The following is a 27,638-nucleotide window of genomic DNA, read 5'->3' on the forward strand; positions in this document are numbered from 1 at the left end:
CGGACAGCGACCATCCTCTCATAACTTCAAACTCCTAACTTGCTGATACTAAGACAACTAAATCAGACATTACTCAACCTCGTTGCGATGACTCTGGTTCAAGGGTGCGCATAAAACGAACCCCTTTATGTGACAATATTAACGCCGTCTCATTGCAGTGTCGACTACTCAGTCGTCAATCCGGAGCAAAAATGGAAAATTCTCAGGTCGCAATCACGCTTCGCTTTCTGGGGTGAGTGTACATGGTTACTACAAGTCCCGTGTTTGATAACTAACCTTATACATAGCTTTTTGGATTTCCACTGGTGTCATAATGCAAGGTTTTGATATCGTAGCCGGTGGTCAGCTAGCTGCTCTGCCTGCTTTTCGAGAGCAGTTCGGAACTCTTCAACCAGATGGGAGCCATTTGATCCCAGCTTATTACCTTTCAGCCTGGAACTCCATTGCTCCTGCGTGTGAAATCGTGGCTACTTTTATCTTTGCACCTATGCTAGAGAAGTTTGGACGCAAACCTGGGATCCTTGCTGCGTCCATTATATCCGTCGCCGGTGTCCTGCTTCAATAACTATCTAAGGATTGGAAGGTACATTTAGCTGGACGTGGTGTTAATGGTAGGTTACTCTTCGTGCATCATACCGATTGACGAGCTATTATTAACAAGTCTGCCTAGGTATTGCCATTGGTATTATGTTCACTATAGCTCCTTTATGGATTGGCGAGACCTGTCGTCCTGAACTCCGTGGCTTCTTTCTTTGTTTCTTCAACACTAGTATTGTGTTTGGACAATTTGCCATGTACGTTCCTCGAGACCGAAGAACTTTGCTAAAATGCTAATTGACTTCAGCGTCGTGGTATCGAAAGGAAGCAGCGGCATAGACGGTAAATGGTAGGCCTCTGTTGCACACGATTGAGGGATGACGCTGACTTTAACTTTGAAGGCAGTGGTGGCTTCCTGTCGTTGCCATGTATATATTCCCACGTAAGTCATCCAACATCGAGGAGCCCCGAACATTCCCCTACGGCGCTCGCTCCTTTCCATTAGTATAATCAAACTAACAACAAAACTCATAGTTATCCTTACTGTCGTCTGGCCTTTTTTTCCTGAATCACCATACTGGCTCGTTCGCCAGAATCGCACCACCGATGCCAAGAATGCCCTCCGCCGCGCCTATGGCTTCAAGGGTGCCGACTCAGCATTTTATGACATAGAAGTCCTCCGCATGGAAGAGGAGATACGAATTACAACTGAGTTGCAAGGCGGTGTTGCTGCTAAACGTAACACTATCTTAGGTGTTAATGTATCCGCCGAAGCCGAATGCTTCCGTGGCATAAACCGCAAGCGCACGTTAACTGCAATTTTTGCTGCCAGCGCACAGCAAATGATTGGAGCGACTTTCGTGATTGGTTATGCCACATATTTCCTAGAACTCATCGGGATTACTAATTATTTCAATGCTTCGGTTGCGCTGTATGTAGTCATGCTTATAGCGAGCATGGCTGCGTTCCCACTTACCGAGATCTTTGGACGACGTGTATTGCTAGTTTGGCCTCAATTTGTTCTATGTTTCATGTTACTGATGATTGGAATTATGGGGTGTGTGCCTAATCAGGTCCAAGCAGGTTATGGCATTGTGGCTTTCATCTATCTGTGGGCCATCATCTACCAACTTTCAATTGGTGCTACTGGGTTCGTCCTTGCATCTGAAATTGCAACTATGCGGCTTCGCGGGGCAACTCAAGGTCTGATCACGATCACCAACGCGTGTTGGGGATTGATCATGCAGTTTACTGTCCCTTATATGGTAAGTCCACAGACTTCTTGGCCTTATTAGAGCAGCCGTTCTTGGGTGCTAACTGCGACCTTAAAGATAAACCCAGACGCAGGGAATCTTGGAGGAAAAGTGGGCTTCATTTTCCTTGGGACTGGACTGATAGCAGCTATTGGAGGGTGGTACCTGTACCCTGAGACGAAAGTAAGTCATTCGGTCTCTAATATCCATTCGCAGGACATGAAGTCTTTCGAAACTAACAACTAGAAAGGGCATCTCATTTGAGAAACTCGATGAACTTTACAGCTTAAAGGTTGCACCTCGACATTTCAAGAAGTTGTCTAGGGAGGCAGGTATTGGACACATACGTGACAGCCCACAGCAGGTCGAAGCAGAGGTGATTGCGAACAAGACGGACAAAGAGCACGTAGAGCATTCGAGCGTTTAATGGCGAGTTACCTTTTTTGGAAGCTATAGTATGGTACTTTCTAGTGCGGGGTATATCAGAATGCGCGTGGCTAACAGGATATAAAGCCCTTAGTTCCCCGCTCACCCTTGCCTCGTCGTCACCACACTTCCGGCTAGGACCGTTGCAGGTGGATCATCCTGAGGAAAATATACTCTAGCAGGTGGCAATTGCTTCGCGCGAGCACAATTGCTAGAGTAGATATAACTTGGATGAGGTGTGAGTATTTCAACTAAAGGCATCGGATCGACTTTGACTTGTACTACATTATATTATACTTTTCAAGTAGTAGTGGTGGTGTTTAGGCTGCTGAATCCAGCAGCTTTGCACTGCTTTATACTATTTATTGAAACATGCAATAATAATTCATGCATACTATACTCTGACCAACGCCCATGCTGCTAATATACCCCCCCAAACAGTCTCTACAGATGCCGATATAGCCGCGCGCTGGGCATGCAACATGTTTAAAAAGCAGGCGGAAGAATTATCCCACCTTCCATTTCGGAACAATGATAACAAGCTTCGGAACAACCCCGCCGCCGTCTCCTCTGCCCCGCGTTTCCCCCACAACATGCAACGTCGTCCTGTATGTAGTATCGGACGACGATCTTCAAGTGGAAATATAAAAGACTCGTAGATTCCACCTCGGGCTTATCTTTAGTAATGTAGCTAAGAGCTGAGATTTTCCTTAACTCCAGGCGTCGGTTTCTGAGCTGTAGTTGACTCGGTTGCGCTGTAGCCTTGTTTGTTCGTTTCGTGCTACTCTTCTACACGCTGCCTGAAATACTACTGTAATGATGAAGTCATTTTCATGGCTGGTTGTGCTCTCCCCGGCTGCGTTGCCAATGGTTGCGGGCAAGGGGTTCTGGTCGAGTACTCCAGCCACATTTCAACATCTTATCAAAGAAACGTACCCCGTTGGAAATGGCAGGCTAGGAGGTATGAGAGTCAATAATTTGGCAGTTTTTCAGATTTTTGACGAATTCAAGCTATGCCATTTGGTCCTCCCGGAGCAGAAAAAGTGGTTCTCAACATTGACTCGCTTTGGTCCGGTGGCCCATTCGAATCATCTGTGAGTGTGATGAACACTTTATAAGGATCAAACTAATATTTGCCATGAGACATACACTGGCGGAAACCCAACATCCCCTCTTAATGAGTACCTTCCGGGAATTAGAGATTCAATCTTCCAGAAAGGCACAGGAAGTAAGCTCTCCATTCTGAAACCTTGCCTTCCATTATTAGTCTTTATGTAGCCTGCGCTGACAGATTCCAGACGTCGATCAGCTTCTTGGAAATGGAGACAATTATGGAAGCTACCAGGTGTTTGCCAATTTATCAGTTGTCATCAATGGCGTGAGCTCTGCAACCAGCTACAATCGGTCTCTCGATTTCAACACGGGCATCCACACTACGGCCTATACTGCAGACAATGGGAACGATTATAAATCAACTGTGTATTGTTCCTATCCCGATCAGATTTGTGTCTACAGCCTTTCATCTAACGCTGCTCTTCCCAATATTACCATTTATCTGGAGAATCAGCTTACATCTGCGCCCTATTCTGCATCTTGCGAACGAAATGACACCTCTGTTATTCTGTCAGGCGTTACCCAGGCCGGTCCTCCTCAAGGAATGCAGTACGAAGGGAAAGCCCAATTAATAACTGGAACAGGAAAATCCATGCTTCATCGCGGCGCTCACACGAGACCTCTGTGCAGTGGCTCATCGCTAATTATACCATCCGATTCTAAAACTCGGACACTTAGTCTCGTAATTGGTGCTGCTACGAATTATGACCAACTGGCTGGCAACGCCGAAAGCAACTTCTCATTTGCAATTCCAGGATCCGATACAATTGACACTCATTCTTTGCTTGATCCAATTATCTCAGCAGTCACGTCACCGGCAGCGTCAAAGGCAGAAAGCACACTCCGACGAGCCCACATTACAGACTACCATGACTTGGTGGGCCAATTCACCTTGGAGCTTCCAGATTCTGCAGGGTCATCCGGTCTAGAAACATCAGTTCTTATTAGCCAGTATAACTCTTCCGGCCTAGGCGACCCATATCTCGAATCTACAATATTTGCGCTGGGACGCCATCTCTTTATCTCCTCTTCGAGAGATAATTCCCTCCCTACAAATCTAGCAGGGAGATGGAGTGAGACAATTGGAGCTGCATGGAGTGCAGACTATCACTCCAATATCAACTTCCAAATGAATCATTGGGGCGCTGATCAGACTGGACTGGGGCGTCTCCAAGCCTCGACCTGGAACTACATCCAGAATACTTGGGTGCCTCGAGGGACCGAAACCGCACAGCTTCTATATGGGGCTCCAGGATGGGTTACGCACGATGAAATGAACATCTTCGGGCACACAGGCATGAAGGAGGATGCTCAATGGGCCAATTATCCAGTCGCTGCCGCATGGATGATGCAGCATGTCTCCGATCATTTCTCCTATTCGCAAAACGTTACCTGGTATCGAGATCAAGGATACCCGCTCCTCAAAGGCGTCGCCCAGTTCTGGCTTTCCCAGCTTCAACCAGACAAATACTTTAATGACGGCAGCCTTGTGGTGAACCCATGCAACTCAGCGGAACATGGTCCTACTACATTCGCATGCACGCACTATCAGCAACTAATTCACCAGCTCTTGACCGATATCAGGTCAACGGAGGCTTTGCTTCCAGATACCGAGGAGGAGTTCATTGCTAACGTCACAACCGCCCTGAAAACTCTCGATAATGGCCTGCATATCGGTACCTGGGGCCAAGTCAAAGAGTGGAAGATCCCGGATTCTTTTGGTTATGACTTTGAGAACGATACCCATCGCCACCTCTCTAATCTCGTCGGATGGTACCCTGGTTATAGTATGTCCTCCTTCCTTGGGGGATACACGAACACAACTATTCAGGATGCTGTGGCTACAACCCTTTACTCAAGAGGACCAGGATATGCCGACGCAAACGCAGGTTGGGAGAAAGTCTGGCGATCAGCTTGCTGGGCCAGATTGAATAATACCGATGAGGCTTATTTTGAGCTCAGATATGCGATTGATGAGAATTTTGCCTCGAATGGCTTGAGTATGTACAGCGGACAGAATCCGCCTTTCCAAATCGATGCCAACTTCGGGATTGTGGGAGCAATGCTAAGCATGCTGGTTGTGGATTTGCCGAATGGCAATGCAGTGGAGAATCGGACAGTGGTATTGGGACCAGCTATTCCTACGAGATGGGGCGGTGGGTCTGTTAAAGGACTGCGACTGAGAGGTGGTGGACTAGTCGACTTCACATGGGACCTAAATGGGCTTGTTGTAAGTGTGAATGCAAGCGGAATAGCCAAAGGTCTTCGGATTGAGAATAAGGAGGGGACTATCCTCGTAGGATCTCGATTACGAACTGAGATACTTTAGTCCCCTTTCTCTTTTCAGTAACTTATACAATCATGAAACTACTGTTCAAAACTCCTGCATACTAATTTAGCTATGTAACTTTAAACTCCTTTTGTGTAGCATTGTATCCGATTCCATTATAGAATCTCAACAAATAACATTTGCCTGACTATTTTCTTAACCTGTACCACCTTGCATGTTGATGGTAATGGACTTTGCTTCCAGATAACTCATTAGACCAGCACGGCCACCTTCTCTTCCTCCATTCCCACTCTCTTTCCACCCTCCGAAAGGCATGTCGATGTTTCCCCCAATGCTCGCGTTGATTGATACAGTCCCAGCCTCAATCAACTTGCTGACCCTTAGAGCTAGCGGGATATCCCTCGTGAACAAGTAAGCAGCTAGTCCATAAGTTGTATCGTTCGCGAGTTCAATTGCTTCCTCCACGGTTTTAAAGGTTCGAATTGCTAGAGCCGGGCCGAATATTTCATCCCTCCAAACCGAAGATTCAAGAGGAGGGTTATTCATGATTGTTGGCTCGATGTAATTCCCCTTCGACTTTCCGCCAGCGAGAAACTCAACACCGTCCTTCTTCGCTTGCTCAAAGAATGACACAACTCGGTCCTTTTGTGCAGTGTCTGCTAAGGGACCTAGAAACGTTGACGGAAGCGCAGGGTCTCCAAGTGCCCCTTTGAACATGTCGAATCGGGCCTTCAAGCCCTTAGTAAACTCCTCGGCAATCTCTTCCTGAACCAAAATCCGTGTTGCAGCAATGCAGACTTGACCGGAGTTGAAAAGGAAGTTTTGGGAGGAGTGAACAAGTGCATTCTCGAGATCGGCGTCTTTGAAAATGATTGACGGGGATTTACCACCAAGTTCTAGAGTAACGCGCTTGAGATTACTATTCGTTGCCGCGATTTGTACTTTCCTGCCGGATGAGACGGATCCGGTGTAACTAATCTTCTTGATGCCCATGTGCGATGCCATGAGGGCTCCTGTAGAACCATCACCACTCAGCAGGTTGATAACGCCAGGAGGAAACCCAGCTTGGACAATCAATTCCCCAACCGGAAGTGAGCCCAGAGGTGATTTTTCCGAGGATTTGAAGATGAATGTATTCCCAGCAGCAACCGCTGGTGCGATTTTCATACAAAGCATGTAGAGTGTAGCATTCCATGCCGCAATACCAGCGCATACTCCGAGAGGGTCGTACCGGATCAGCTTGTACGTCTTGTCATCGCCCTCGGGAACTAGTTCTCCGGGAATCTTATCGCAATACCCAGCATAATGGCGCCAGGTAGAACCCATGAGACTGCCCAAGGGAGCGGCCAGTGCTACCGGTTGGCCCATTGCAATAGTTTCTAGCTTCATCAGACTCTCGAAATTTTCATCCAAAAGGTCAGCAAGTTTTAGCATGCATTTGGCCCTCTCAGAACCGGGCATTATGCTCCATGGGCCTTTGAAGGCTGCTTGTGCTGCAGCGACAGCATCGTTTACGTCCTCTTCGCCACCAGAGTGTACCGCATCCGTGACGATCGAGTCATCAACGGGATTACGAACAACCACGTAAGTGCCAGATTTAGCAGACACATACTAGAGAAATTGTAGGTATTAGACTATATGCAAGCAATGGTAATGGCGAGTATGCACTGACCTCGTTGTTGATAAAAAGCTTGGTTTGGAAATTTTGAGCCATCTTTGTAATGAGACCAAATTGAGTGTTCACTTTGAGGAAGAATATTAATGGGTTTTATTTCAGGCTGTGCTTATTATCGGGATTACGACGTCTCTTTAATCCAACGCGGGGTTGCAGTTACTTGAATAGATCATAGTTTAGATTGGCCCAAATTAACGACGTGGTGCGTCATCTTGGAAAAGGATCGAGATCCTAGTTCCGCCCGCAGCGTAACACCGCCCTCAGCGCAAATATCTTCATCTCCGAATGATCGGTGCTCGAAGAAGGAATGTCCTTGTCCCATACTGTGGACGAAAGCTCTGGGCTAGAGATATCGATATCGGCGGAAGTTGAACCTTGCTGCCACGTTCAAGAGTCCCGTACTCTAGAGCTAGGGGAAGATAGTGAGCAGAAACGGTGGGCTGTTAAGTTTTGACAGGGAATTAAGATGGGGCGACTAGTTGTAGATAACCTATGTCGGTTCATAATTCTACTCATTCTTAGTTTGATTCGATACAGCACCATTGCTGCTGGTTCATATCGAGAATTTTTTATCGTAGCAGGAGGCAACTGCTTCACGCAAACACATTCGCGGAATAGACATGAGTTGGATGAGATGTGACTATTTCTACTAAAGGCACCTGATCAACTTTGACATATACTAAATTTCCGCCTCTTTCGCGCCATGTTGCCGTAAAAGTTGAGCGATATCTGAGTAGCCGCGATTATTAGCCTCCTGCAATGCGCTGCCAAAACCCTCGCGCATGTAATTAGCATTAGCTCTTGCTTGAAGAAGCAGCTCCACTATGTGCTTTTTCCCGCAGCTAGCTGCCGCCGAGAGTGCGTTTCCATAATATCTGCCGCCTCCTCTATTTATATCAGCTCCTGCTTGAAGAAGCATCCGGACTATTTTCTCATGCCCATGGTAAGCTGCCTCCTGCAATGCGCTGCTGTAAGTCCCACCTATGCTATTCACATCAGCTCCTGTGTCAAGAAGCATCTGCACTGCCAAAGCATTCCCATGCTGAGCTGCCGCCTCCAGTGCGCTGCCGAGCTTTCTGTTCCCGCTATTCACATTAGCTCCCCACTGAAGAAGGAGCTTTACAACCTGCACACTCCCACCGACAGCTGCTGCATACAGTGCGTTGCTATAATCATGGCCACCTCCGCTATTTGCATCGGCCCCTGATTGTAGAAGCAGCTGAACAATCTCATATTTTCCAGCAAATGCAGCAGCCTGTAGTGCGATCCCATCGATCTCACACACGAAGTTTACATCAGCCCGGAACTGGAGAAGCAGACGAACTATCTGCCAGTTCCCTTTACTAGAAGCCGCCTGCTGCAGTGCTCTGCCACCTTCTATGTCTACATCACCCCCTAAATGTAGTAGTTTTTGTACGACGGCCGTCAATCCTACTGTTGCGGCCATAATGAGTGGTGTCTGGGTGCACCTATCATTATTGCCGCAACAGTAGGATACAATATCATGGCGGGCACCATTTTCGAGTAGTAGCAGTGCAACGTCTATGTGACCAGAATCTATAGCTGAAAGGAGTGGAGCTAACCTAGGTTTGTCTCCAGGAAAATCGATATCTGCGCCTGCGGCGATGAGATGCCGGGCAACTGCGAGGTATCCCTTGCCTGCTGCTAGTTGCAGGGGACTGCCGTGTTGTCTTCCTACATCATTGACATTTCCCTTGATTTGTATTAAGTTCAGGAGGAGGTCAGGTAGATTTTCGTTCGATAGTATGTAGATTAGACTGTCGTTTGGATGATAGACTGTAGGGCTACCTCTGGGGTTATAACTGAAGTCATTATACACCATCATCCATTTTTGAATTGATGTCCTATCAGGGGCTTCGAAATCAGTGAGAAACCCTCCCTGGTCTATATCGCAGCTTTGGGCGACTTCAGCGTGAGCGAAGACGTACCGAACAGCATACCACGCGAATGGAAAGTGGCGCAAAATATCATCCTTTAGGTTCGGCTTTGTCCTCAGTCCATTAAGTAGTGGGGTCAGTCTTGGCTGCGTAGGGCTCCAACGGTTATCCTTAAACACGCCCAGTGTCATGTACTGATAGCAGCAATGTTTTAGTCGTTCCTCGCTGAATCCCCTAACATTGATCGCAAAGTTGGGTTCGAGCTTGGTGAAGCCATCATGAAGAAGAAGAAAGTCGCATACGGACTCATAGATGAACTGGACAGTTCTATCCATCTTGGTTACTTCTACGAGCCCCTTCGAGATATTGAGGATAAAATTTTCAATGCCCTCGGAATTAATTTCGTCAGCATCCCATTTTTCTATTGCTGTTGGCTCTGTTCCTGCTAGAACGGCAAAGTATAGCTCCTCTGGGTTCAGTGGCCTCTTAGCGAACAAGACCCATTGAAAGCACAGAATTGATTTGTACTTCGAGTTGGGGTCTGATTTTAGGATGTTGGTAAACAGGTCGTCGAGCTCCTTGGGGACACTGTCTAGTAGTTGTTGTAATTGGGCAGGCTTGCCTTCGCCACGACGGAATGCCATGTTTAAGAGTTCTACTACCAACCTAACCCATATAAATACCCCCGATGATCTGCTGCACAATTCACACTTAATAAGAGCTACGTGTGGGCTGTAGGGCACTCTGAATTCGCTGTCGATGTATGTCATAATGTCTTGATTATGGCTATATTGCTTCTCGAGGGTTAATTTAACACCCCACCGAATCAGGATATTTAGATAGTGGCGCGTCGATAGGCATATGTGCAGAGGTGATCCTAATGACACTGCAGTATGCCCGATGTTCTCGAAGAATTTGACTAATTTAAGCACCTCATCGTCCTTGCATTCGTCAAGTGCGTCGATAAACCACATAACTGGATACTCTTGAGGTGTCTTCATAATTGTAATTAGAATCGCCTAGAGCTCGCCAATATTCCACTCATAGACCTCGCTATGCTTTATCTTGAAGGAGAGTAGATGTGAGAGGTCATCTAGGATAGTTGGGGTTTTCGAGATTAATTGGAGTAAGACTGAGCGGTACATTCCTAGTATTGACCTTTCAAGTTCAGCTCCTCGCGCGTTGAAGAAGAACGTGATAACTGTAGATGGCAACGCCGCATTAGTAGCGGCTTCGACAGCGAGCTTCATAATCGTCGACTTTCCAGATCCTGGCTTCCCTTTAATCTAGATGAAACCATTATGTTCGGAGACAAGATTACTGTCAAGCCACTAGTCGTATTCAGGTGTGGAAAACAGCCAATCGCACGTTGTGCTAGTTGCTGTCTCGATATTAAAGAACCGCGTCTTCTTCTAATTGAACTTCAATGAGTCTTCGATAGCCTTTTTCTCCTTTTCAGTTAACTTTTTTAGATTCAGCTGCCCTTTGATACCACGAGGGATAGTGCTCATAGCAGTTAACGTCATGCAATTTAGCTTCGCAAGAACTTCGTCATAGTCGCTATCGTTCGGAGTGAATTTAACCAACGTTGAATGATCTCTCTTCATTCCTATGCAATTATGGGCTTCGTTCTCCCACGGGCGGGTATGTCTTGCGGAAGAGCTATCAACTAAGATGCAAAGCGGTCCCCCCATATTCCATACATTGTTTTCTATCTTCTGAATGTTAGTGCGTGAAAGTAAAAACAGCGTACTGAGCTTACAAATTTTGCTGTTTGCAACATCTCGGTTTCGTAGTAGCAGAATATTTCTGAATCTTTTCTGTCAAATGCCTTAGGGAAGTCTCGAGACTGATTTCGAAGGAAATGTGACTCCTTTCCGAGAGTGTGAAGTAGAGCTTGGTTTGGCTGACCTGCAACCATTGGTACAAGAGAAGCTACCTCCATGCCTTGGCTTGGGACGCTAAAGAAAAGACCGCCGTCCTGGTGTTTCTTATCGTTCTTCATTTGTATCATTGCCTCTTTAACGATTAATCCCCCAAGGCTATGGGCTATAAATATCAAGGGCACTGTTTTCATTTGGGAATTGGTCGAGCCTGGTGCCCTCTGAGCAGCGATGCTTGCTCGGAACGAGCTCGCTAATGATTTAATATCTTGAAAAGAAGCACTGCCATGAAGTTGAGTGTCGTAGCCGTATATCATGATTTGGGCACCTAGAAGACCTCGGGGTAGTGAGTCACACAACCACATATGTTGCCCATCTCGCGCTTTAAATGACCCAAATGCATGTCCCCTAAGTCCTGAGATTGCAATAATGCTACGCGTTGTTAGATATTTGCGATATATATCTGAATATTGACTTATACGTACTCTATCTTGTGTTCATCTAACTTACTGAAAGATCGAAGTACTGTGATGCCTTTGAAATGTGAATCAACTGTAATGATTTGCTCTTGGGGAATTATATCGTCGTCATCATCAGTGCTACTATTTTCACTATTATTTTCAGTGGGTATAGGAAAATGCCATTCTCCATCGGCCCTTGGGGGGAGGAGTATCGGCAGGCAGCTAAAGCATACTGTAGCCACCCTGGTCCTCCGGTTCGGACTGATAGCGATCGACCTGAGTTTGACCGAGTTCCCAGCCTTGTCAAGTTGCAAGACCGTTTGGAGTAGGGACTTGACTTGCTTCTGCTTGTAGTCTATAGGGATTCCCGTAACCCGGTATGCGGCATTAGCTTCATTTTTGTTTGAGCCTATCAACTGCGGATCCAAGGTCCCCATAGTATATAGGTAGCATATGAGGAATATGACATAAGACAAATACTCATATCCTCGCGGTAGGCCATATTTGAAGAGGGTAGCTGGTGAGGCTGGGAGACCAGTAGCCCATATAACCCCTGCAATATTGGGCCTCCAATGCGAGACTCAACACAGCTTCTCTCTCCTCCGGTTCACGTGAGATATGTAACAGAAAAAAGGCTAGCAACTTCGTTATATCATAAACTACATATCCTGATGCGAAGGCTTGCCACAGATTTATGAGAGTTAGTAGGGGATTAAGTAAGAATCCAAGAGAGACGCTATGAGAGAGAATTGTGTTATCAGAACTTTCTATCACTTGATTACTAGATGGCCTCTCATTCGACTTTCCCTGTGGTGGGAAGCTACGAGAGAGTTGTGTCCTTAGAACTTCAAATCGCCCAACAAATAGATAGCCTCTCATGTGACTATGCCTTACTGTGAGACGTTATTAAAGAGAGCTGTGTCCTCAGGACCTTTAAATCACGCCCCTGCCCCCCCCCCAAAAAATAGATGGCCTTTCGTGACTTTTTCTGTGCTGAGATGCTTGCCTAGTGTACCTGGCACTATATAATCTCTAGATGTGGCAATGGCGATGATATATTGTGGAGATACTATGACCGACGTGGATGCGGCTGTGCCTATCCCCAAAATCCAAAGTGTGGCGGAGCCTTGCTTACATACGCACCATTGCGTACCTTCCTCCGTTAACCAAACCACCAAACCGCGCACGGAAATAACCGATAAGCAACTCGAAGACAATGACGACTGAACCCCCCCATACATTGAAAAATATTATTGATTCTTGACTCGACTCGCTTTGGTCGCACTTTCGTCTTTCTTGTCTATTGTTACTCTTTCAGATTATTCCCATTCACTCTTTCGATACCCTCATTTAATCTTCTGGCTTTGCAACTTCACGGAACTTCGCGACAGACTTGAGGCCTCCCAGGCTACACCATGGTGAGATTGGCCCCCCAACCCCCGATCCGGTCTCGATGCGGACATTTCTTTCTGACACGCCTGTTTTATTAGGGGATAAGTAGGCGACCAAAGGATAAATCCGCAGGCAATGCGCCGTCAGGCGGCCGTGGGGCAGGGGGAGGGAAGCCCAACATCAAGAAGGCGGCATTCGATACGACCAAGAAGAAGGAGGTCGGAGTCTCGGACTTGACGCTACTGAGCAAAGTGTCGAACGAAGCTATCAACGAGAATTTGAAGAAGCGCTTTGAGAATGGAGAGATTTACGTTCGTTTAAGCATCCTCCCTGAGCGGACGTTTGAATTCTGACCTACGCGCCCAACAGACTTACATCGGCCATGTGCTGGTATCAGTCAATCCCTTTCGAGACTGTGAGTATTGCGCCAACAGCTATTTACACAGGGTGCTGACAAGCTTCCGAAGTGGGTATTTATACAGATGCCGTGTTGGATAGCTATAAGGGGAAGAATCGATTGGAGGTGGGCCAGATCTCCGAATTTTGAAATGCGCCGCTGACCACTGCAGATGCCACCCCACGTATACGCAGTTGCCGAGTCCTCATATTATAACATGAACGCCTACAAAGATAATCAGTGTGTCATTATTTCCGGAGAGTCTGGTGCGGGGAAGACAGAGGCGGCAAAGCGCATTATGCAGTATATCGCCAACGTGTCAGGAGGTAAGGACTCGTCGATCCAGGAGATTAAGGATATGGTGCTGGCAACAAACCCTCTGCTGGAATCGTTTGGAAATGCGAAAACACTGCGAAACAACAATTCGTCGAGATTCGGAAAGTACCTCCAGCTCCAGTTCAACTCTGCCGGCGAGCCCGTCGGAGCGGATATTACGAATTATCTTTTGGAGAAATCCAGAGTGGTTGGGCAAATTATGAACGAGCGCAACTTCCACATCTTTTACCAATTTACGAAAGGAGCATCACAAAAGTATCGCGAGACATTCGGAGTGCAGAAGCCGGAGACATACGTGTATACTAGCAAGTCGAAATGCTTTGACGTTGATGGTATTGATGACCTGGCAGAATTCCAAGATACGCTGAATGCGATGAAGATTATCGGGCTGTCTCAGGCAGAGCAGGACGAGATCTTCCGCATCCTAGCGGCGATCTTATGGACGGGTAATATCCACTTTGTCGAGGATAAGGATGGATATGCTGCTATTGCAGACCAATCTGTGGTAGATTTCTTGGCTTATCTATTGGAAGTTGACGCAGCGCATGTCGTTTCCGCCATCACGATCCGCATCTTGACGCCAAGAAATGGCGAGGTTATTGAGTCTCCCGCCAACCCCGCACAGGCAGCAGCTACCAGAGATGGACTGGCGAAAGCTCTCTATAACAATCTGTTTGACTGGATTGTCGAGCGTGTCAACGTGTCGTTGAAGGCTCGCGGCGCAACCTCGAACTCAATTGGTATTCTGGATATCTACGGCTTCGAGATTTTTGAGAAGAACAGTTTTGAGCAGCTCTGTATCAACTATGTCAACGAGAAGCTGCAACAGATCTTTATCCAGCTTACCTTGAAGACGGAGCAAGAGGAATATGCCCGCGAGCAGATTAAGTGGACGCCTATCCAATACTTTGACAACAAGATTGTCTGCGACTTGATTGAGGGTACGAGGCCACCAGGAATCTTCTCCGCCATGAAGGATGCGACCAGAACTGCACATGCGGACCCCGCAGCTTCGGATAGGACGTTCATGCAGAGCATCAACGGAATGTCGAACCCCCATCTCACTCCTCGCCAGGGCAACTTCATCGTCAAGCATTATGCTGGTGATGTGAGCTACACAGTTGAAGGTATTACCGATAAGAACAAGGACCAGCTTCTCAAGGGCCTGTTGAACCTCTTCGCGCAAAGCCAGAACGAGTTTGTGCATACATTGTTCCCCAACGAAGTCAACCAGGATGACAGGCGACAGCCCCCAGCGGCTGGAGACAAGATCAAGACGTCAGCCAACGAACTTGTCGCCACGCTCATGAAAGCCACACCGTCTTACATCCGTACGATCAAGCCCAACGAAAATAAGTCGTTCTCTGAATATAATGTGCCAAACGTCATGCATCAGATCAAGTACCTTGGTCTGCAGGAGAACGTCCGTATCAGACGTGCTGGATTCGCCTATCGTCAGACTTACGACAAGTTTGTCGAGCGCTTTTACCTCCTGTCGCCACAGTGCTCATATGCTGGTGAGTATACTTGGACAGGCGACTCAAAGTCCGGCGCCAAGCAGATCCTGAAGGACACCAGCATCCCCGCCGAAGAGTATCAATTTGGTGTAACAAAGGCGTTCATCAAGGCGCCAGAGACGCTCTTCGCTTTAGAGCACATGCGCGACCGATACTGGCACAACATGGCCATCCGCATTCAGAGAGTATGGCGAGCATACCTACGCATCCGCTCCGAAGCCGCAACTCGCATCCAGAGGGTATGGCGCAAGAAGCGTGTCGGGGCGGAATTCCTCGAGATGCGCGAGAGGGGCCACAAACTTCTGCAGGGCCGCAAGGAGAGGCGTCGCATGAGTCTGCTCGGCTCGAGACGCTTCATGGGCGATTATTTGGGCTGCAACGCTGGGAGCGGGCCTGGCGCGCGCATCCGCAACGCGATCAACATCCCCGGCAACGAAGTCATCCTCTTTTCGTGTCGTGGCGAGGTCCTCGAGTCCAAGTTCGGACGCTCTAGTAAGCCTAGCCCGCGCATCTTCGTCCTAACCAAGAGCCGGTTCTACGTCGTCTTGCAGGCTGTTGTCAACAAGCAGGTCCAAATCTCCGCTGAGCGCGCCATTCCCCTGGGCTCGATTAAATTCATCGGCCTATCGACAAGCCGCGACGACTGGTTCTCCCTAGGCATCGGGTCCCCACAAGAAGCAGACCCCTTACTCAGCTGCGTCTTCAAAACCGAGTTCTTCACGCACCTCACGCGCGCCTCACCCGGCAGCGGCTCCGCCCTCCTCAAGATCTCTGACCACATTGCATACGCCAAGAAGCCCGGCAAGATGACAGACATCAAGGTCCTACGCGACTCCCAGCAGCGCGAGGACTTCTACAAGAGCGGCGCTATCCACACCCAGTCTGGCGAGCCCCCGAACTCCGTCTCCCGCCCTCTCCCCAAGGGGAAGCCCATCCCCGCCAAGCCCTTCACCAAGGGCCGCCTCATCCGCCCCGGTGGTCCAGACGGCCGGCCGTCGAAATTCGCAAACGTAGCGCGCAGCACCAAGCCCGTGGCACACCCCGTACCACATCAGCCTGTCGCGCAGAACCCTATCGCTCACGCGCCTGTCGCTGCGCATAACCCGTTGGCGCAGCAGCTCGCGTCGCGTACGCGCGCGCTCCCGCAGCAGCCGCAGGAGATCTCGCTGTCGCAATATGGTGCTATTGCAGCTGCATCCCATGCGGCGCCGGCGCCTGCGGCACGTGCGGTACCGCCGCCTCCGCCACCACCGCCCCCGGCTGCGACGCCTGCGGGCCCGATTTTCCGAGCGATGTATGACTTTGAAGGACAGAGTGCGAATGAGTTGAGCTTCAAGAAGGATGAGGTGGTGGATATTGTGCAGAAGGAGAATAATGGTATGTCTTTCCCATCCCTCTCCTCGAACAGACAAACTAACATGACCCCCAGGTTGGTGGTTAGCGAAAATTAACGGCCGCGAAGGCTGGGCTCCGTCCGCCTATCTCAAGGAAGAAACCCCTCCTCCACCTCCCCCACCATCTGCCCGGCCCTCGGCCGCAAACGGGAAACCCAAGCCTCCTGCTCCTCCAGCCAAGCGTCCCGCTGCTGGAGGACGCAAGGCCGCGGCGCTACCCGGGCAGAGGGATTCGGGAGGGATGGCGAGTGGGAATGAGGGAGGAGGAAGTGGCAGGAGCACGCCAAGTTTGGCGGGTGGGTTGGCGGAGGCGTTGAGAGCGAGGCAGAGTGCTATGAATGCGGGGCACGGGGGGAGAGATGAGGATGATTGGTAGGCAGTACGCTTGGTGACGGCGGGGTCAGGTAGGGGATGATTTAGACATGTGAGGGGAGGCAGATAGAATGAATGAAATTTGAATACGTGCCACTTTTCGTACCCAACCCCGTCTATGTATCAACATGTATCATCATATAAACCGTAGCCACAATCCCGTCGCCCATCTCCAAATCCCCACCTCTATAAATATCAAACCTCGCACTCATCCCCCTTCCCCAGCCCCTACCGCCCCCCAACAATCCTCCCCGCAACATCCCTCAGCACATGCTTCTTCACTTTCCCACTCCCCGTCTGCGGCACCTCACTCATCCCCGTCTCCGCATCCCCGAACCAGAAAATATGCGCTGGCGCTTTGTGCCTCCCCAGCACCTCGCGGACCCACGCGCGGAGGTCATCGTCGGTCGGTCTTTCCTCCTCTTGCGATGACGACGATGGGGAAGACGGAGGTGCGGGGAGAAGGAAGGCTCCTACCACTTCCCCATACTTAGGGTGCGGGATCCCCACCACTGCCGCGCGGGTGATGAGCCCCGAGGGGTGCGCGACGAGGCGGGATTCCACTTCTAGGGGGTATATGTTCTCGCCTCCTTCGTGATGGTTAGTGTTTGATCGGATGGAATGGAGTTGAACGAGCGACATACCTCTTATTATAATATCTTTAAATCTTCCGGTGATGGTACAGTACCCTTCCGCATCAAATACGGCCTCATCACCCGTATGCAACCACACTACACCCTGCTCATCCCGGATCATGACTTCCCGCGTCTTGTCGGGGTTGTTCCAGTACCCCTTCTGTAGTGAGTAACCGGCCATGCAGAGTTCGCCGGGCGTGCCGACTGGGACAATGGCGCCGTGGCGATCAATGATCTTTGATCTCAGGTGCGGCAAGACACGGCCTACGGTTGTGAGTTTGCGGTGGATGGAATCACCCGCATGAGCATTGAAGCAGGTTGGTGAAGCTTCAGTAAGGCCGTAACTACTGGTGAACTCCTTCATATTTAACTCCCCCACCATTCGCTCCATCAACTCCACCGGCACCGGTGCACCTGCCACTATCCCGGTGCGTAAATTGGGACACGACCAGGACGCCGGCCGCGGGAGGGAAAGAAGTTCCTCGAACATGGCGGGAACGCCATGAAGCGCTGTGCAGTTTTCCGCAGCGACCGCAGCGAGCACGGCGGGGGCGGAAAAGGAGGGGCTAGGGAGGACGATGGTGCTGCCATGGGTGATGCAGACGAGGAGGCCGAGGACGAGGCCGAAGCAGTGGAAGAGGGGGGGAGGACAGCAGAGAATGTCGGCGGGGGTGAAGGACATGCGGTGGCCGATAGAGTGGGCGTTGTTGATCATGTTGCTGGGGGTGTTAACTTGGTTTGATGGGCGATGGGGAGATTGACTTACTGGTGCGTCAGCATTGCGGCTTTAGGTTGTCCGGTTGAGCCACTGGTGTATTGAAGGTTGCAAATGTCATGGGGAGAGACCATTATGCTTGCTGCTTTGAGGACTTCACTCGGGATAAGGGCCCCAGCATCGATTAGTTCGTCGTAAGTCGGGAAGCCGTTCAGGGGTCCCTTTATCATGACGAGGCTCTTGAGACTACCGAGATTATTTCTGTTCGAGAGATTCGAGGTGACCTCAGAAAGGAGCTGTGTGTTATTGAATTTGCCATACTCCTCCTGTGCAAACAGAAGCTTGCAACCTAATCACCAATTAACCAATGTCCTCCAACACGTCTCTGCCAAACTCACCAGAATGGTCCAGCGCATACTGTGCTTCCGTAGCCGTATAAGTACTGTTCAACACCACCAGCACACACCCCACATACCCCGCCGCAAAAAACACACTGACATATTCCTCGCAATTGCCCGCGAGAATCCCGACACGATCACCCCCCCGCACTCCCAGTGCCAGCATGGCTTTCGCGAGACTCCTGCTCTTATGCTGCAACTGGGTGTATGACCATCGCGCGCCGGTCCAGGGAACGACGAGACATTCCTTGTCACCGCGCAGCGCGCATTGCTCGTCTAGAAGCTCGCCGAGAGTCAGGTCGACGAGGGTTGGTTCGGCGCCGCCGTGTACGAGGGAGAGGGTGGTTGGCTCGGCGACATCGTTGAGGTGGTGCGTGGTCTGTTGGAGGCGGCGGATGGTAGTTGTATTAGAAGACATGATGCGCGCACTTGTAGGAAAGACAGTGAACAAGCACACTCAAATAAGAAACAACGAACAGACTCAAGAAATCTATCTCTAGTTGAAAGAAAGACACGAAACTGAAAATCCCTCGAATTTTTATTCCCAAACGCAAGTACGTTCGGCTTTCGAACAGCCTGGCGGCACCACGGCACACACACACACACTTCGACCCACCTCCTCGAGCTCCCGACACATTCTCGAGCTGGTTATTACCTCCCCTTGGCCATGGTCACTAGCTCCCCAGCCAGGCCAAACTGAGCACCTTTCCCTGCTGATGATAGGGGGGCATGTCGCGAAAGATCTGATTAGATTGGATCAGCTACGCAGGGATGGGTCGCATCTGATTAGATTGGATTAGCTGCACGCCCCTCGAGCCGTCGTCCGTCTTGGCTCTGTCCCGGTCAGCGGCGGGGGTTGGAATTGCACCTCCATGACATGTGCCTTCCTGGACTGGCTTTGGGAGGGAGGTCTGAGGATCTTAAAGCAGCATCGGATCGCATTTCGTATAGTAGCTACATTACGGTAGCTGTAACATTAGCCTCCCCAGAGATTAACCACGCACGAGAAAACCAGGATCATACATCCGGTTGACAGCTTGAATAGGGCTTTCATGGATGGGGGTGTCTCATAATTGGCTGTGTGGAGTGCTTATTAGGCGATCCGGTCGGGTATACGCCATCTGATAAGAAAAAATTATCAGATCCTGCAGCTGTTAGCGCCGTCGCCGTGGGGGTAGTACGTACTATGACAGAAGGTTGGGTCCACACACACGTTTGGAGAGCACCGATGTCGCTTTGTGGGAGGTAATTACATGGTTTTGTGGTGACAGTGATGCTTTTATTAGAGGTGCGTTGATATACTCTATGCTGTGCCGTGGTGAAGCCTTTAATGCTTCTGTAGGGTGGGGGGATGGGGAGGAAATAGAAGGATGTGCTTGTGTGTTTTAGATACTTGGGACGTGGATGTATGGAAGGTGGAACATTTCAGGTGAGTTCATTGTTATTCGTTATTGTTTATTTATTATTATAAAAACAAACAATACAATTTGTTTCCATTTCCATTTCCAGTCAATCGTTTCGGAAGCTATCCTCTCCGAGGCCATCCTTCCAAGTGTGTTTCCTTTCGAGATCATTCCTTCCAAGACCATCATTGCCAAGGGTCAATCTTCTCCAGATCATTCCTTCGAAGGTCATCCTTTCTGAGGTCACTATTTCTGAGGTAGTTCTCCATTGCCAGCCTTTCCGTCCTTCCCCAGGCAGCTTCTTCTCTGAGTGATGCTTACGGGCAGCATAATATAGCGACGAGTGGATTTCCAGCGTCTTGTTGCGAGGGGCACGCGGCAGACAGAGTAAGTGTTTTGTTTTATTTTGTCAGCATGCGAGAACGTAAGTAACTGCTTCGGACTCATGATCTTGAGAGATGTGTCGATGCTTGGGGCAGGTCTTCCGACATGACGCCCTTCCGAAGTATGGGGGGTGGATGAAGTTCAAGGGGTGACTGGATCCGAGTCATTCAGAGGACGTGACGAGACATGATTGTTCTGTGCTTCAGCTCGGGGACGCATGTGCCTACTCCGGAGCCGCGCAAGTTGAGGATGATCCGAGTGCTTGACGCGAATCGCGCGACGCCCTACCCATCCGGACGAACGGCGAAATGAGGTCCTAGGGGTAGCTCTTCGGATCCCAAGCATTCACCGGCACGCGCCCCTTCGAGAGCGACATGACATAACGCGGCATCCTTTTCCATCCTGCGAAGTAGGGATGCAGGTAGTTTTCCGTCTCTGTGTCGACCTGGAATAAGAGCGGGTTCATCTGGTGAGGCAGCTCGAGGAAGAGGTCCTTCGTGAGATTGTTGATCTGCACGTCGGCGACGGAGGCGAGACCGAGTTTGAAGGTGGTGTAGTGTGTCGTGTGATACACAAGCGCGTCGAGGTAGGCGGGGATACTGAGGATGTTGATGGGAGAAGTGTTTCCGGCGCCCTTGGTGCGCTGGTATATCGTGTTGAATATGCCGTCGGCGCCGCTATTGGCGGCTGCATCGTCGAGGATGCGGGGGCCATAGAACCATCCGTCGTCGCGGCGGAGGGCGGGGTGGAATTCCTCCTCCACCAGAAACGGGTTCCACGGATACAGCTCGGGGACTTCGACGAGCGGGCATGCATCGATGTTGATGTGATAGGCCTCCTCGGTCCATAACCGCATGTACGAGAATCCGATGCCTTCGATGCCTTCCCACTTCAGGACAGTGTCTGCGTCGCAAAGATACTCGATTAGCATCTTCTCCTCAATGTTTTCGAGATCCTGCCATGCCGCGTCGGACTTGAAGACCTCGAGCGTTTTGACGCCGTCGAAGATGGTCCAGAAACCAGTTTCAACGAGCGAGGTGACGATGGCGGGGAGTTGGGACGTGCGCAGGACGAGGTCGAAGCCAGCGTCGACGCTGGAGGAGCAGCCCATCCAGCGGAGTGCGACATGGCCGACGAGGATGAATGGGTGGGAGTATTTGTCCAGGATGTCAAGAACATGGTCGATGGTTCCTTCGGCGGCGGTGTTGGGCGCGGTGATGGTGCTTGTCTCTCCTCCAGGTTTGGTTTCCATCTCATGAATTTCCTCGCTGATCGTACACGTGGAGGCGGGCGAAGAGGCGTCCATTTTGGCGATGGGAGTTCGGTGAGATGGTGATGGGAGGAGGAAGGAAGGTGTTCACGCCAGTTTCTGGGAAGGTGGGATTTATCACATGGTTCCACGCTATTTAGATTCAGTCTAAATGGTTATAACCTCGAGCTAAGTCGAGCTAATCTTTTGACGTAAGGTACATGTATACAGGTAGTGCAGGGTCTAATTACATTTTATAACATATTAATTTGGTATTCATTGCGTTCTTTCCATAATGCGGCGTGGGAATGATATTCCTCGGGCACCATATGCTTACTTACCGAGAGTTATTCTATCCTCAAACAACCTTTACCAACATTTCAAGAAAATCGTCGATTATGACATAACGTCCTCGTAGTCGGAGTTGGTTCCAAAACTCAAGATATCTCCCGACGATTAGTTTGGTAAGGTTGATGAGTACAGCGACAGCAAGAGGCGACAGGAGAAGTAGTGGTGGTGAGAGACATGACTCTCACCACCGCCGCCCATTCTCACCACCACCCATTCCCACCCACCCCTTCCCCACAAACCAACTTCTCATCCCAGCCGCCCCTCCCCGTAGTATCTCATCGAGAAACGATAAGGACGCATGCTTCTCTTCTCCGTGTGTTCGTCCATCTATTCGAATGCGTCTTCGACGTCTTTCTTGGTTTTCCTATCCAGGCCCAGGTCAGGGGTGCGCGTCGTCATCATTTATCATGTCTCGTACCAGAATTCATTTTTTGATTATCCCATGTCTGGTGGAGCTTTTGGGCTGTGTGCGATCGAGACGCCCCTTCATCTCTCTTTGGTCGCGAATCCCCTTTCCCTTCTTACCATGATCTTAAGTCTTTGTTGTGGGGGTTCTACTTACCTTTATTCGGAGTCGGGTGATGATGATGATGATATTCTTTTCCCCTAACGATGACCTTTAAGGCTGTGTGAGGTAGCGGAGAGTGAATGAGATGGATAGAAAGAACGGCGATATGATGGGAAGGATGGCCACTCTCCTCCTGCAGCGTAGATTCGAGAGAAATGAGTAAACGCTACCTCGCCGGCCATCGTCGGCAAGCAACCCATCAAGTCCGACTAAAAGCGATGACAACCCCACCGACAATCACGATAAGGAGAATGACGACAATGTGTATGACATTCCTCTATCCCGTTCGCAGACATGAGAAATGTAGACATCATCGCCGAGCTCGCAAAACTTAGATAAAACCAAAAAGAAAGGCTCTGACCGATGCTCTTTCAAAGATTAAGGCATAAAAGATCGTCATCGTCATCAATTTCCTCAAAACAGATAAGCAGAACGCGGGCTAAGGTAATTCATCTACCTTGTGCTAATGGTGCCGGTATCTCCTGTCCTCAGCACAGCTCATTCTCACCACGACGCCTTCTCACCCATCTCTCATTCTCACCACCCACCTCCTCTTCTCACCACACACGTCTTCTCACCACTACCCCACCCCTTCCCACACCCCTTCAACCACCTCGTCTCACAACGGGAGTGTATCCACGTAACCACCCGTTTGCTGACGGAAACGATAATAATGTATTGACGAAGTCCTGTGGACATATAGCTAATCTAAGATAGCATATTCATCAACAAGTGCATCGTGCACACGCTCTTCATATCCTCGGCGTCACCAAGAAAAGCCAAAGTGTCCGGTAATGACGCCTTGCAGCGGCTCTCTCAGGGTTGCCGATGTAATGCGCTGATGGCGAGGCGTTTGGGTCGTGGGAGATGGAGAAAAAGGGGTGGGGGATGGGATAAACAGCTAGATAAAAAATCGCAGACCAACACAAAAAGTGACCCAAAAAAAAACCGAACGAAACCCCCACCGCACCCTCCGCCCATGTCGCTAGGCGGGTAAGAAGCGTCGGGCCGAGAAGAAAGTTCCATAGGGGATGATGATGAGAATAACGAGGCGAAAACAAGCATCATCGAGCATGAGAAGGATAAGACAAGTCTCCACACAAACCTGACGGCAGCGAACGCCACAGCTACTTGTGTCGTTGGGCTTGAACCTCGCACCGCGCTGACTACGAGATGGGAAGTGCTGAACTGTACACTGATTAGTTGATGTCGTGACATGTTGGCCGTGGGAAGGATGGGGTATACGGTGACGAGAACTGCTGATTGTGGTGAGAAGAACCACCGCCCCTATAACCCTCTCCTCTCCAACCACCGTCGCAGAACCCTCAACCCCGCATCCACCCAGTCACAGAACTCCCTATCCTTCATGCCGACGAATTTGAATATGCTCTGCAAGGGGTGTTCGTCATTCGCACTGCTGGTATTTTAAATAGTTGGCTGGTTGGGGGGGGGTTACCTGTCGTCGGTTGGGTGGGATGGGGAATGGGGGATGGCGGGGATAGATTTCCGCACCGCTACGTGCTTGTGGGATGTGATGGATGTGATGCGAGGTGATGCGGGGGAAGGAACATTGACATCGCACTACCATTCTAGAATCGCGGTGACTACGCCTTTTCCAAGGTCATACAACACCGCTTAACATTACAAGGGATAGTGATGATGATGATGATGATGATGATGGGACGCCGCCGGGGGGGAAGAGGGGAGTTGGTTGATATAGAGGTGAGTGATTAATGGGGTTAGTAGATAGGTGGGTTGCAAGAGGGGGGGAATGATGACTCCGGGGGCCATGGGAGGGAGGGATCGGGTGAGTAATTGGTGTTGATGTTGACGCATGAGGGTTCTGTTCATGTATATGGGGACTTCACAATTACATTGCATGCATGCACGAAGAAGAGACATGGGTGTTTTTTTTATATATTTTTTGCAACTTTTCTTCAATTCTTATCTCATCTCATTCCCTCAACTCTCAACAACTATAGTGTAAAAATCTGCAGCCCCTCCTCATGGGGATATAAACAAGTCCACATGTCTCGCACGTGTCGAGAAGAAGCTTTCACAGATCACCACCACCATCTCTCCACCTCCTTTCATCCCCATCCCCCATATCCCTTTCCCCGGGCCTATATCATCATCAACTTTCCACCTCCTACATACAATCCGTCCTGTTTGTATCCAAAACCCATCCCGGATAGACACCGTGGATAGAACGCGCGCGGAGAAAATTTCAAAAAAAAAACGGTGAGGGGGGTATCAAGACACCAGGCCCGTTCCGCCACCATTCCCGCGTTCCCCGGCAAAAAGGCAAGTTGTCGCATGCAAGTAAAATATCAAAAGCAAAAGCAAGAACAGGCATCACCAGCTACCCATCACTCTTCAAAGAAGTGATTTAAGCAGCAACGCTGAAAGTGCTCAACAAGCTCCCCGTCACCGAGTTGAGGAAGGTGGTGACCTGGTCCGAGGTCAAGCTGGCAGGGAAGGTAGCGTCATCGCTCAGCTTCTGGATGTTGGCAGTTCCATCAGCACCATTGAAGATGACAGCCAACTTCATGGTTCCGCTGGTAGGGCGAGCGAAGTAATCCGAGCTTCCACCAGGAGCGTTGGTGTGCAGAGTAGACTTGCACCTGTTATCGCCCGACATCAAGACCTCAGCAATATCAAACTCTCCGCATCCAGTAGTCCAGCACGAGCAGCTCGCCTCACCGTACTGGAGGGTACGGGGAATCTGCGCATTGAGCATCCAGACGGCGGGCATATCAGCGTTGAAACCCGAGGACCCATCGGCGGGCATGCCGAACTCGAGGAGGAAGACCTTATCCGCGCCATCGAAGCCGTGGTACGCGACGGAGCCCGGGCGCGTGTAGCCGCAGCTGTCACCCTCAACGCACTCGTTGTCGGTGAAGATGGCGAATTCCTTGTTGCTGCCGATCAGGGCGTCGGCGAGGACGGAGGCGGAGGCGGCGCCGCCGGTGCCGGCGGAGTTGAGGTAGGAGAGCGAGTTGCCGAAGACGTTGTCGAAGACGCCGGATCCCGAACCGCCGTAGTTGCCCAGGAAGGTCAGGCCGTCCAGGGTCTGCGATGCGGCGTCGTAGTATCCGCTGCGCGTGTAGGCGGCGTTGGGGTCAGCGGCCTGCTTCTGCTTGACGGCTGCGACGACGGGGGCGCCGGCTGCTGCGGCGGAGGAGGCGACCTCAGGGGTGGGGACGGCGGCTGCGGCGGCGTTGACAACAGCGGCGACGGGGGCGTCAGTGGCCTTTGCGCCGCCGGGGCCGAAGTAGTTGTTCTCCCAGGTCTGGACGACGCCGTCGATGGTTGCGGTGACGATGTCAGCGCGCTTCTCGACGGTCTCCTTCAGGGCGCGCGCGTGGAAGGCCTTGTGGCCGTGGCGGCTGTGGGAGTGGGTGTCGCGCTTCTTGGAGGAACCGGAGGTCTTGGTGTAGACGGCGACCTGCTTGAGGGTGATGGGGCCACGGAAGTGGAGGGAGACCTCCTCGTCGAGGGGGGCGAGGGAGCCGGAGTAGGAGACGGGGGTTGTGGCGCACTTGCCGTCGGAACCCATGGAGGTCACCTTGTTGTAGGCGCCGGCGTGGCCGACGTTGGAGTACTGGATGGCGTCGACGAGCTGGCAGAAGTAGTTGCCGCCGTCGAGGGTGGAGCCGGAGGCGCACTGGTCGGCGACGGCGGAGGAGGCAGCGAAGGCCAGGATGAGAGAGGCGATGCGCATGGTGAAATGCATTTTGAGATGTGGTTTAGGGGTAGTTGTTTTCGTGATATAGGATTGATTGATCGTTAAATTTCGTGGGTGGTAAGGAGTGTGGATTTGGAACTTGTGCTTCGTCCAGCGGGATTTGTCTTATTGCTTCAAATGAGTGAATATCAGTTGGCGGTCTCGTTTCGCAACTTTTTGAATCCTTTGTTTCCGTAGAGGTGATGAAAGGTGAAGAAGGGAAGTGGACTGGGGGGGGTTGGGGAGGGTAGTATTTAAAGACAGTCCTTACTCAAGTGGAAAGTGGCATTGTAGGTGCAGTGTGGTGTGGATGAGTGGTTCGTGTTGGCTTGTGTGGGTGGTCCTTGTGTCCTTGGGATCATAGACCATGTAACCTTAGCAAACTGACTCTGGACCGTGCAAGGGCATGGGTATGGGTATGGGTGAAATGGCTGAATGGGTAGAATGAGTGACGGTGGAAGGGGCTGGACGGTCGAGATGGTCGAGATGAGCGCGATGGGCGGTGATGGGCCAGATTAGCAGTTCGTGCAAGATTAAACGGGAGATTAGTGTAGGAGTGGTGTTTAAGTGGGTCTGTGCCTGAGTAGGATGGGCTGTGATTGGAGGGGAAGCGAAAGAGAGGGCGACCCTGAAACATGGATAGCGTGGGTGAAATGAGCGAGTTACTTTGTCAAATGTGAGTAAGCAAAGTACTAGTTGTATGCATTACAGTGTGCATTATGCACTGTGAGTTGTGTGGAAAGTACAAGAAAAGGAACTTCCGTGAGTGGTCGGGGTGTTTGACCAGGTGTCGACCGGGTGTGGGTATTGAAGAGGTTTAGTGCATGTGTTAGTGCATGGTAGTGCATGTTAGCGTCAGGTACGCGTCAGGTACGCGTGAGGCATGGTGCCAAGGTTGAACAAGGGGGGATGGGAGGGAGGTGAGTGAGATGGATGGGATTGGATGGGATGGGGGGAATTTGGATAGGATGGGCGGTATACAGGCCCTGCGCGTACGAATGATTGTCGTTGATCCCCAGCGAATCACAACTACATCTAGCAAGTGTAATCAAGCTGTAATTTAGTCTTGTACGAAGCCCTGTTCAAAGCAGGTGATACAGAGAAACAAGATATGAGCATCAACAGGTGCAGTATTAAATACGAGAACTAGTCGACATAGGGCATGGTGTGGGATCGAGGGATCATCAAGGGATCCATGGGGGAGGAATGAGAGGCATGAACAGTGAATAGTGAGGAATCAGTATCAAAGGAAGCGTACAGTCAG

At 50.4% G+C, this 27,638-nt stretch overlaps 9 protein-coding genes across 9 annotated transcripts; 3 read left to right on the plus strand and 6 right to left on the minus strand.

The window, feature by feature from the left end:
• Nucleotides 1–87: 87 nt before the first annotated feature.
• Nucleotides 88–2,217, plus strand: VE01_09206 (uncharacterized protein; the record flags this gene model as incomplete). Its single annotated transcript, XM_018278622.1, has 9 exons — nucleotides 88–104; nucleotides 159–232; nucleotides 288–548; nucleotides 671–794; nucleotides 845–886; nucleotides 939–979; nucleotides 1,072–1,802; nucleotides 1,869–1,973; nucleotides 2,041–2,217. The coding sequence occupies 9 exons, from the start codon at nucleotides 88–90 to the stop codon at nucleotides 2,215–2,217; spliced, it is 1,572 nt and encodes a 523-aa protein (XP_018126851.1).
• Nucleotides 2,218–3,035: 818 nt separating this feature from the next.
• Nucleotides 3,036–5,658, plus strand: VE01_09207 (uncharacterized protein; the record flags this gene model as incomplete). The annotated part of the gene is made up of 4 exons (XM_018278623.1): nucleotides 3,036–3,177; nucleotides 3,228–3,310; nucleotides 3,360–3,444; nucleotides 3,515–5,658. The coding sequence occupies 4 exons, from the start codon at nucleotides 3,036–3,038 to the stop codon at nucleotides 5,656–5,658; spliced, it is 2,454 nt and encodes an 817-aa protein (XP_018126852.1).
• An 85-nt stretch (nucleotides 5,659–5,743) lies between these two features.
• On the minus strand, nucleotides 5,744–7,377 carry VE01_09208 (uncharacterized protein). Its single transcript, XM_018278624.2, has 2 exons — nucleotides 7,292–7,377; nucleotides 5,744–7,230 (listed from the first exon to the last, which is right to left on the minus strand). The coding sequence occupies exons 1-2, from the start codon at nucleotides 7,331–7,333 to the stop codon at nucleotides 5,815–5,817; spliced, it is 1,458 nt and encodes a 485-aa protein (XP_018126868.1). The 5' UTR covers nucleotides 7,334–7,377; the 3' UTR covers nucleotides 5,744–5,814.
• A 596-nt stretch (nucleotides 7,378–7,973) lies between these two features.
• Nucleotides 7,974–10,442, minus strand: VE01_09209 (uncharacterized protein; the record flags this gene model as incomplete). Its single annotated transcript, XM_018278625.1, has 2 exons — nucleotides 7,974–10,187; nucleotides 10,242–10,442. 2 exons carry the CDS (start codon nucleotides 10,440–10,442, stop codon nucleotides 7,974–7,976), a joined length of 2,415 nt encoding a protein of 804 aa, XP_018126869.1.
• Nucleotides 9,875–12,577, minus strand: VE01_09210 (uncharacterized protein). Its single transcript, XM_018278626.2, has 3 exons — nucleotides 11,561–12,577; nucleotides 10,955–11,507; nucleotides 9,875–10,907 (listed from the first exon to the last, which is right to left on the minus strand). Exons 1-3 carry the CDS (start codon nucleotides 11,971–11,973, stop codon nucleotides 10,605–10,607), a joined length of 1,269 nt encoding a protein of 422 aa, XP_018126856.2. The 5' UTR covers nucleotides 11,974–12,577; the 3' UTR covers nucleotides 9,875–10,604.
• A 154-nt stretch (nucleotides 12,578–12,731) lies between these two features.
• On the plus strand, nucleotides 12,732–17,039 carry MYO1 (class II myosin). The gene is made up of 6 exons (XM_018278627.2): nucleotides 12,732–12,954; nucleotides 13,027–13,239; nucleotides 13,298–13,343; nucleotides 13,396–13,451; nucleotides 13,498–16,555; nucleotides 16,608–17,039. The coding sequence occupies exons 1-6, from the start codon at nucleotides 12,952–12,954 to the stop codon at nucleotides 16,946–16,948; spliced, it is 3,717 nt and encodes a 1,238-aa protein (XP_018126855.1). The 5' UTR covers nucleotides 12,732–12,951; the 3' UTR covers nucleotides 16,949–17,039.
• Nucleotides 17,040–17,172: 133 nt separating this feature from the next.
• On the minus strand, nucleotides 17,173–19,710 carry VE01_09212 (uncharacterized protein; the record flags this gene model as incomplete). The annotated part of the gene is made up of 4 exons (XM_018278628.2): nucleotides 18,693–19,710; nucleotides 18,346–18,643; nucleotides 17,589–18,298; nucleotides 17,173–17,534 (listed from the first exon to the last, which is right to left on the minus strand). Exons 1-4 carry the CDS (start codon nucleotides 19,108–19,110, stop codon nucleotides 17,173–17,175), a joined length of 1,788 nt encoding a protein of 595 aa, XP_018126892.1. The 5' UTR covers nucleotides 19,111–19,710.
• Nucleotides 19,711–20,795: 1,085 nt separating this feature from the next.
• VE01_09213 (uncharacterized protein) lies at nucleotides 20,796–21,785 on the minus strand (the record flags this gene model as incomplete). Its single annotated transcript, XM_018278629.1, has 1 exon — nucleotides 20,796–21,785. One exon carries the CDS (start codon nucleotides 21,783–21,785, stop codon nucleotides 20,796–20,798), a length of 990 nt encoding a protein of 329 aa, XP_018126891.1.
• Nucleotides 21,786–24,548: 2,763 nt separating this feature from the next.
• On the minus strand, nucleotides 24,549–26,869 carry TOS1 (target of Sbf). The gene is made up of 2 exons (XM_018278630.2): nucleotides 26,646–26,869; nucleotides 24,549–26,506 (listed from the first exon to the last, which is right to left on the minus strand). The coding sequence occupies exon 2, from the start codon at nucleotides 26,381–26,383 to the stop codon at nucleotides 25,037–25,039; it is 1,347 nt and encodes a 448-aa protein (XP_018126859.2). The 5' UTR covers nucleotides 26,384–26,506; nucleotides 26,646–26,869; the 3' UTR covers nucleotides 24,549–25,036.
• Nucleotides 26,870–27,638: the final 769 nt, after the last annotated feature.

The sequence above is a fragment of the Pseudogymnoascus verrucosus genome (genome assembly GCF_001662655.1).
Source record: "Pseudogymnoascus verrucosus strain UAMH 10579 unplaced genomic scaffold scaffold_52, whole genome shotgun sequence".
NCBI classification, from domain to species: Eukaryota; Fungi; Ascomycota; class Leotiomycetes; order Thelebolales; family Thelebolaceae; genus Pseudogymnoascus; species Pseudogymnoascus verrucosus.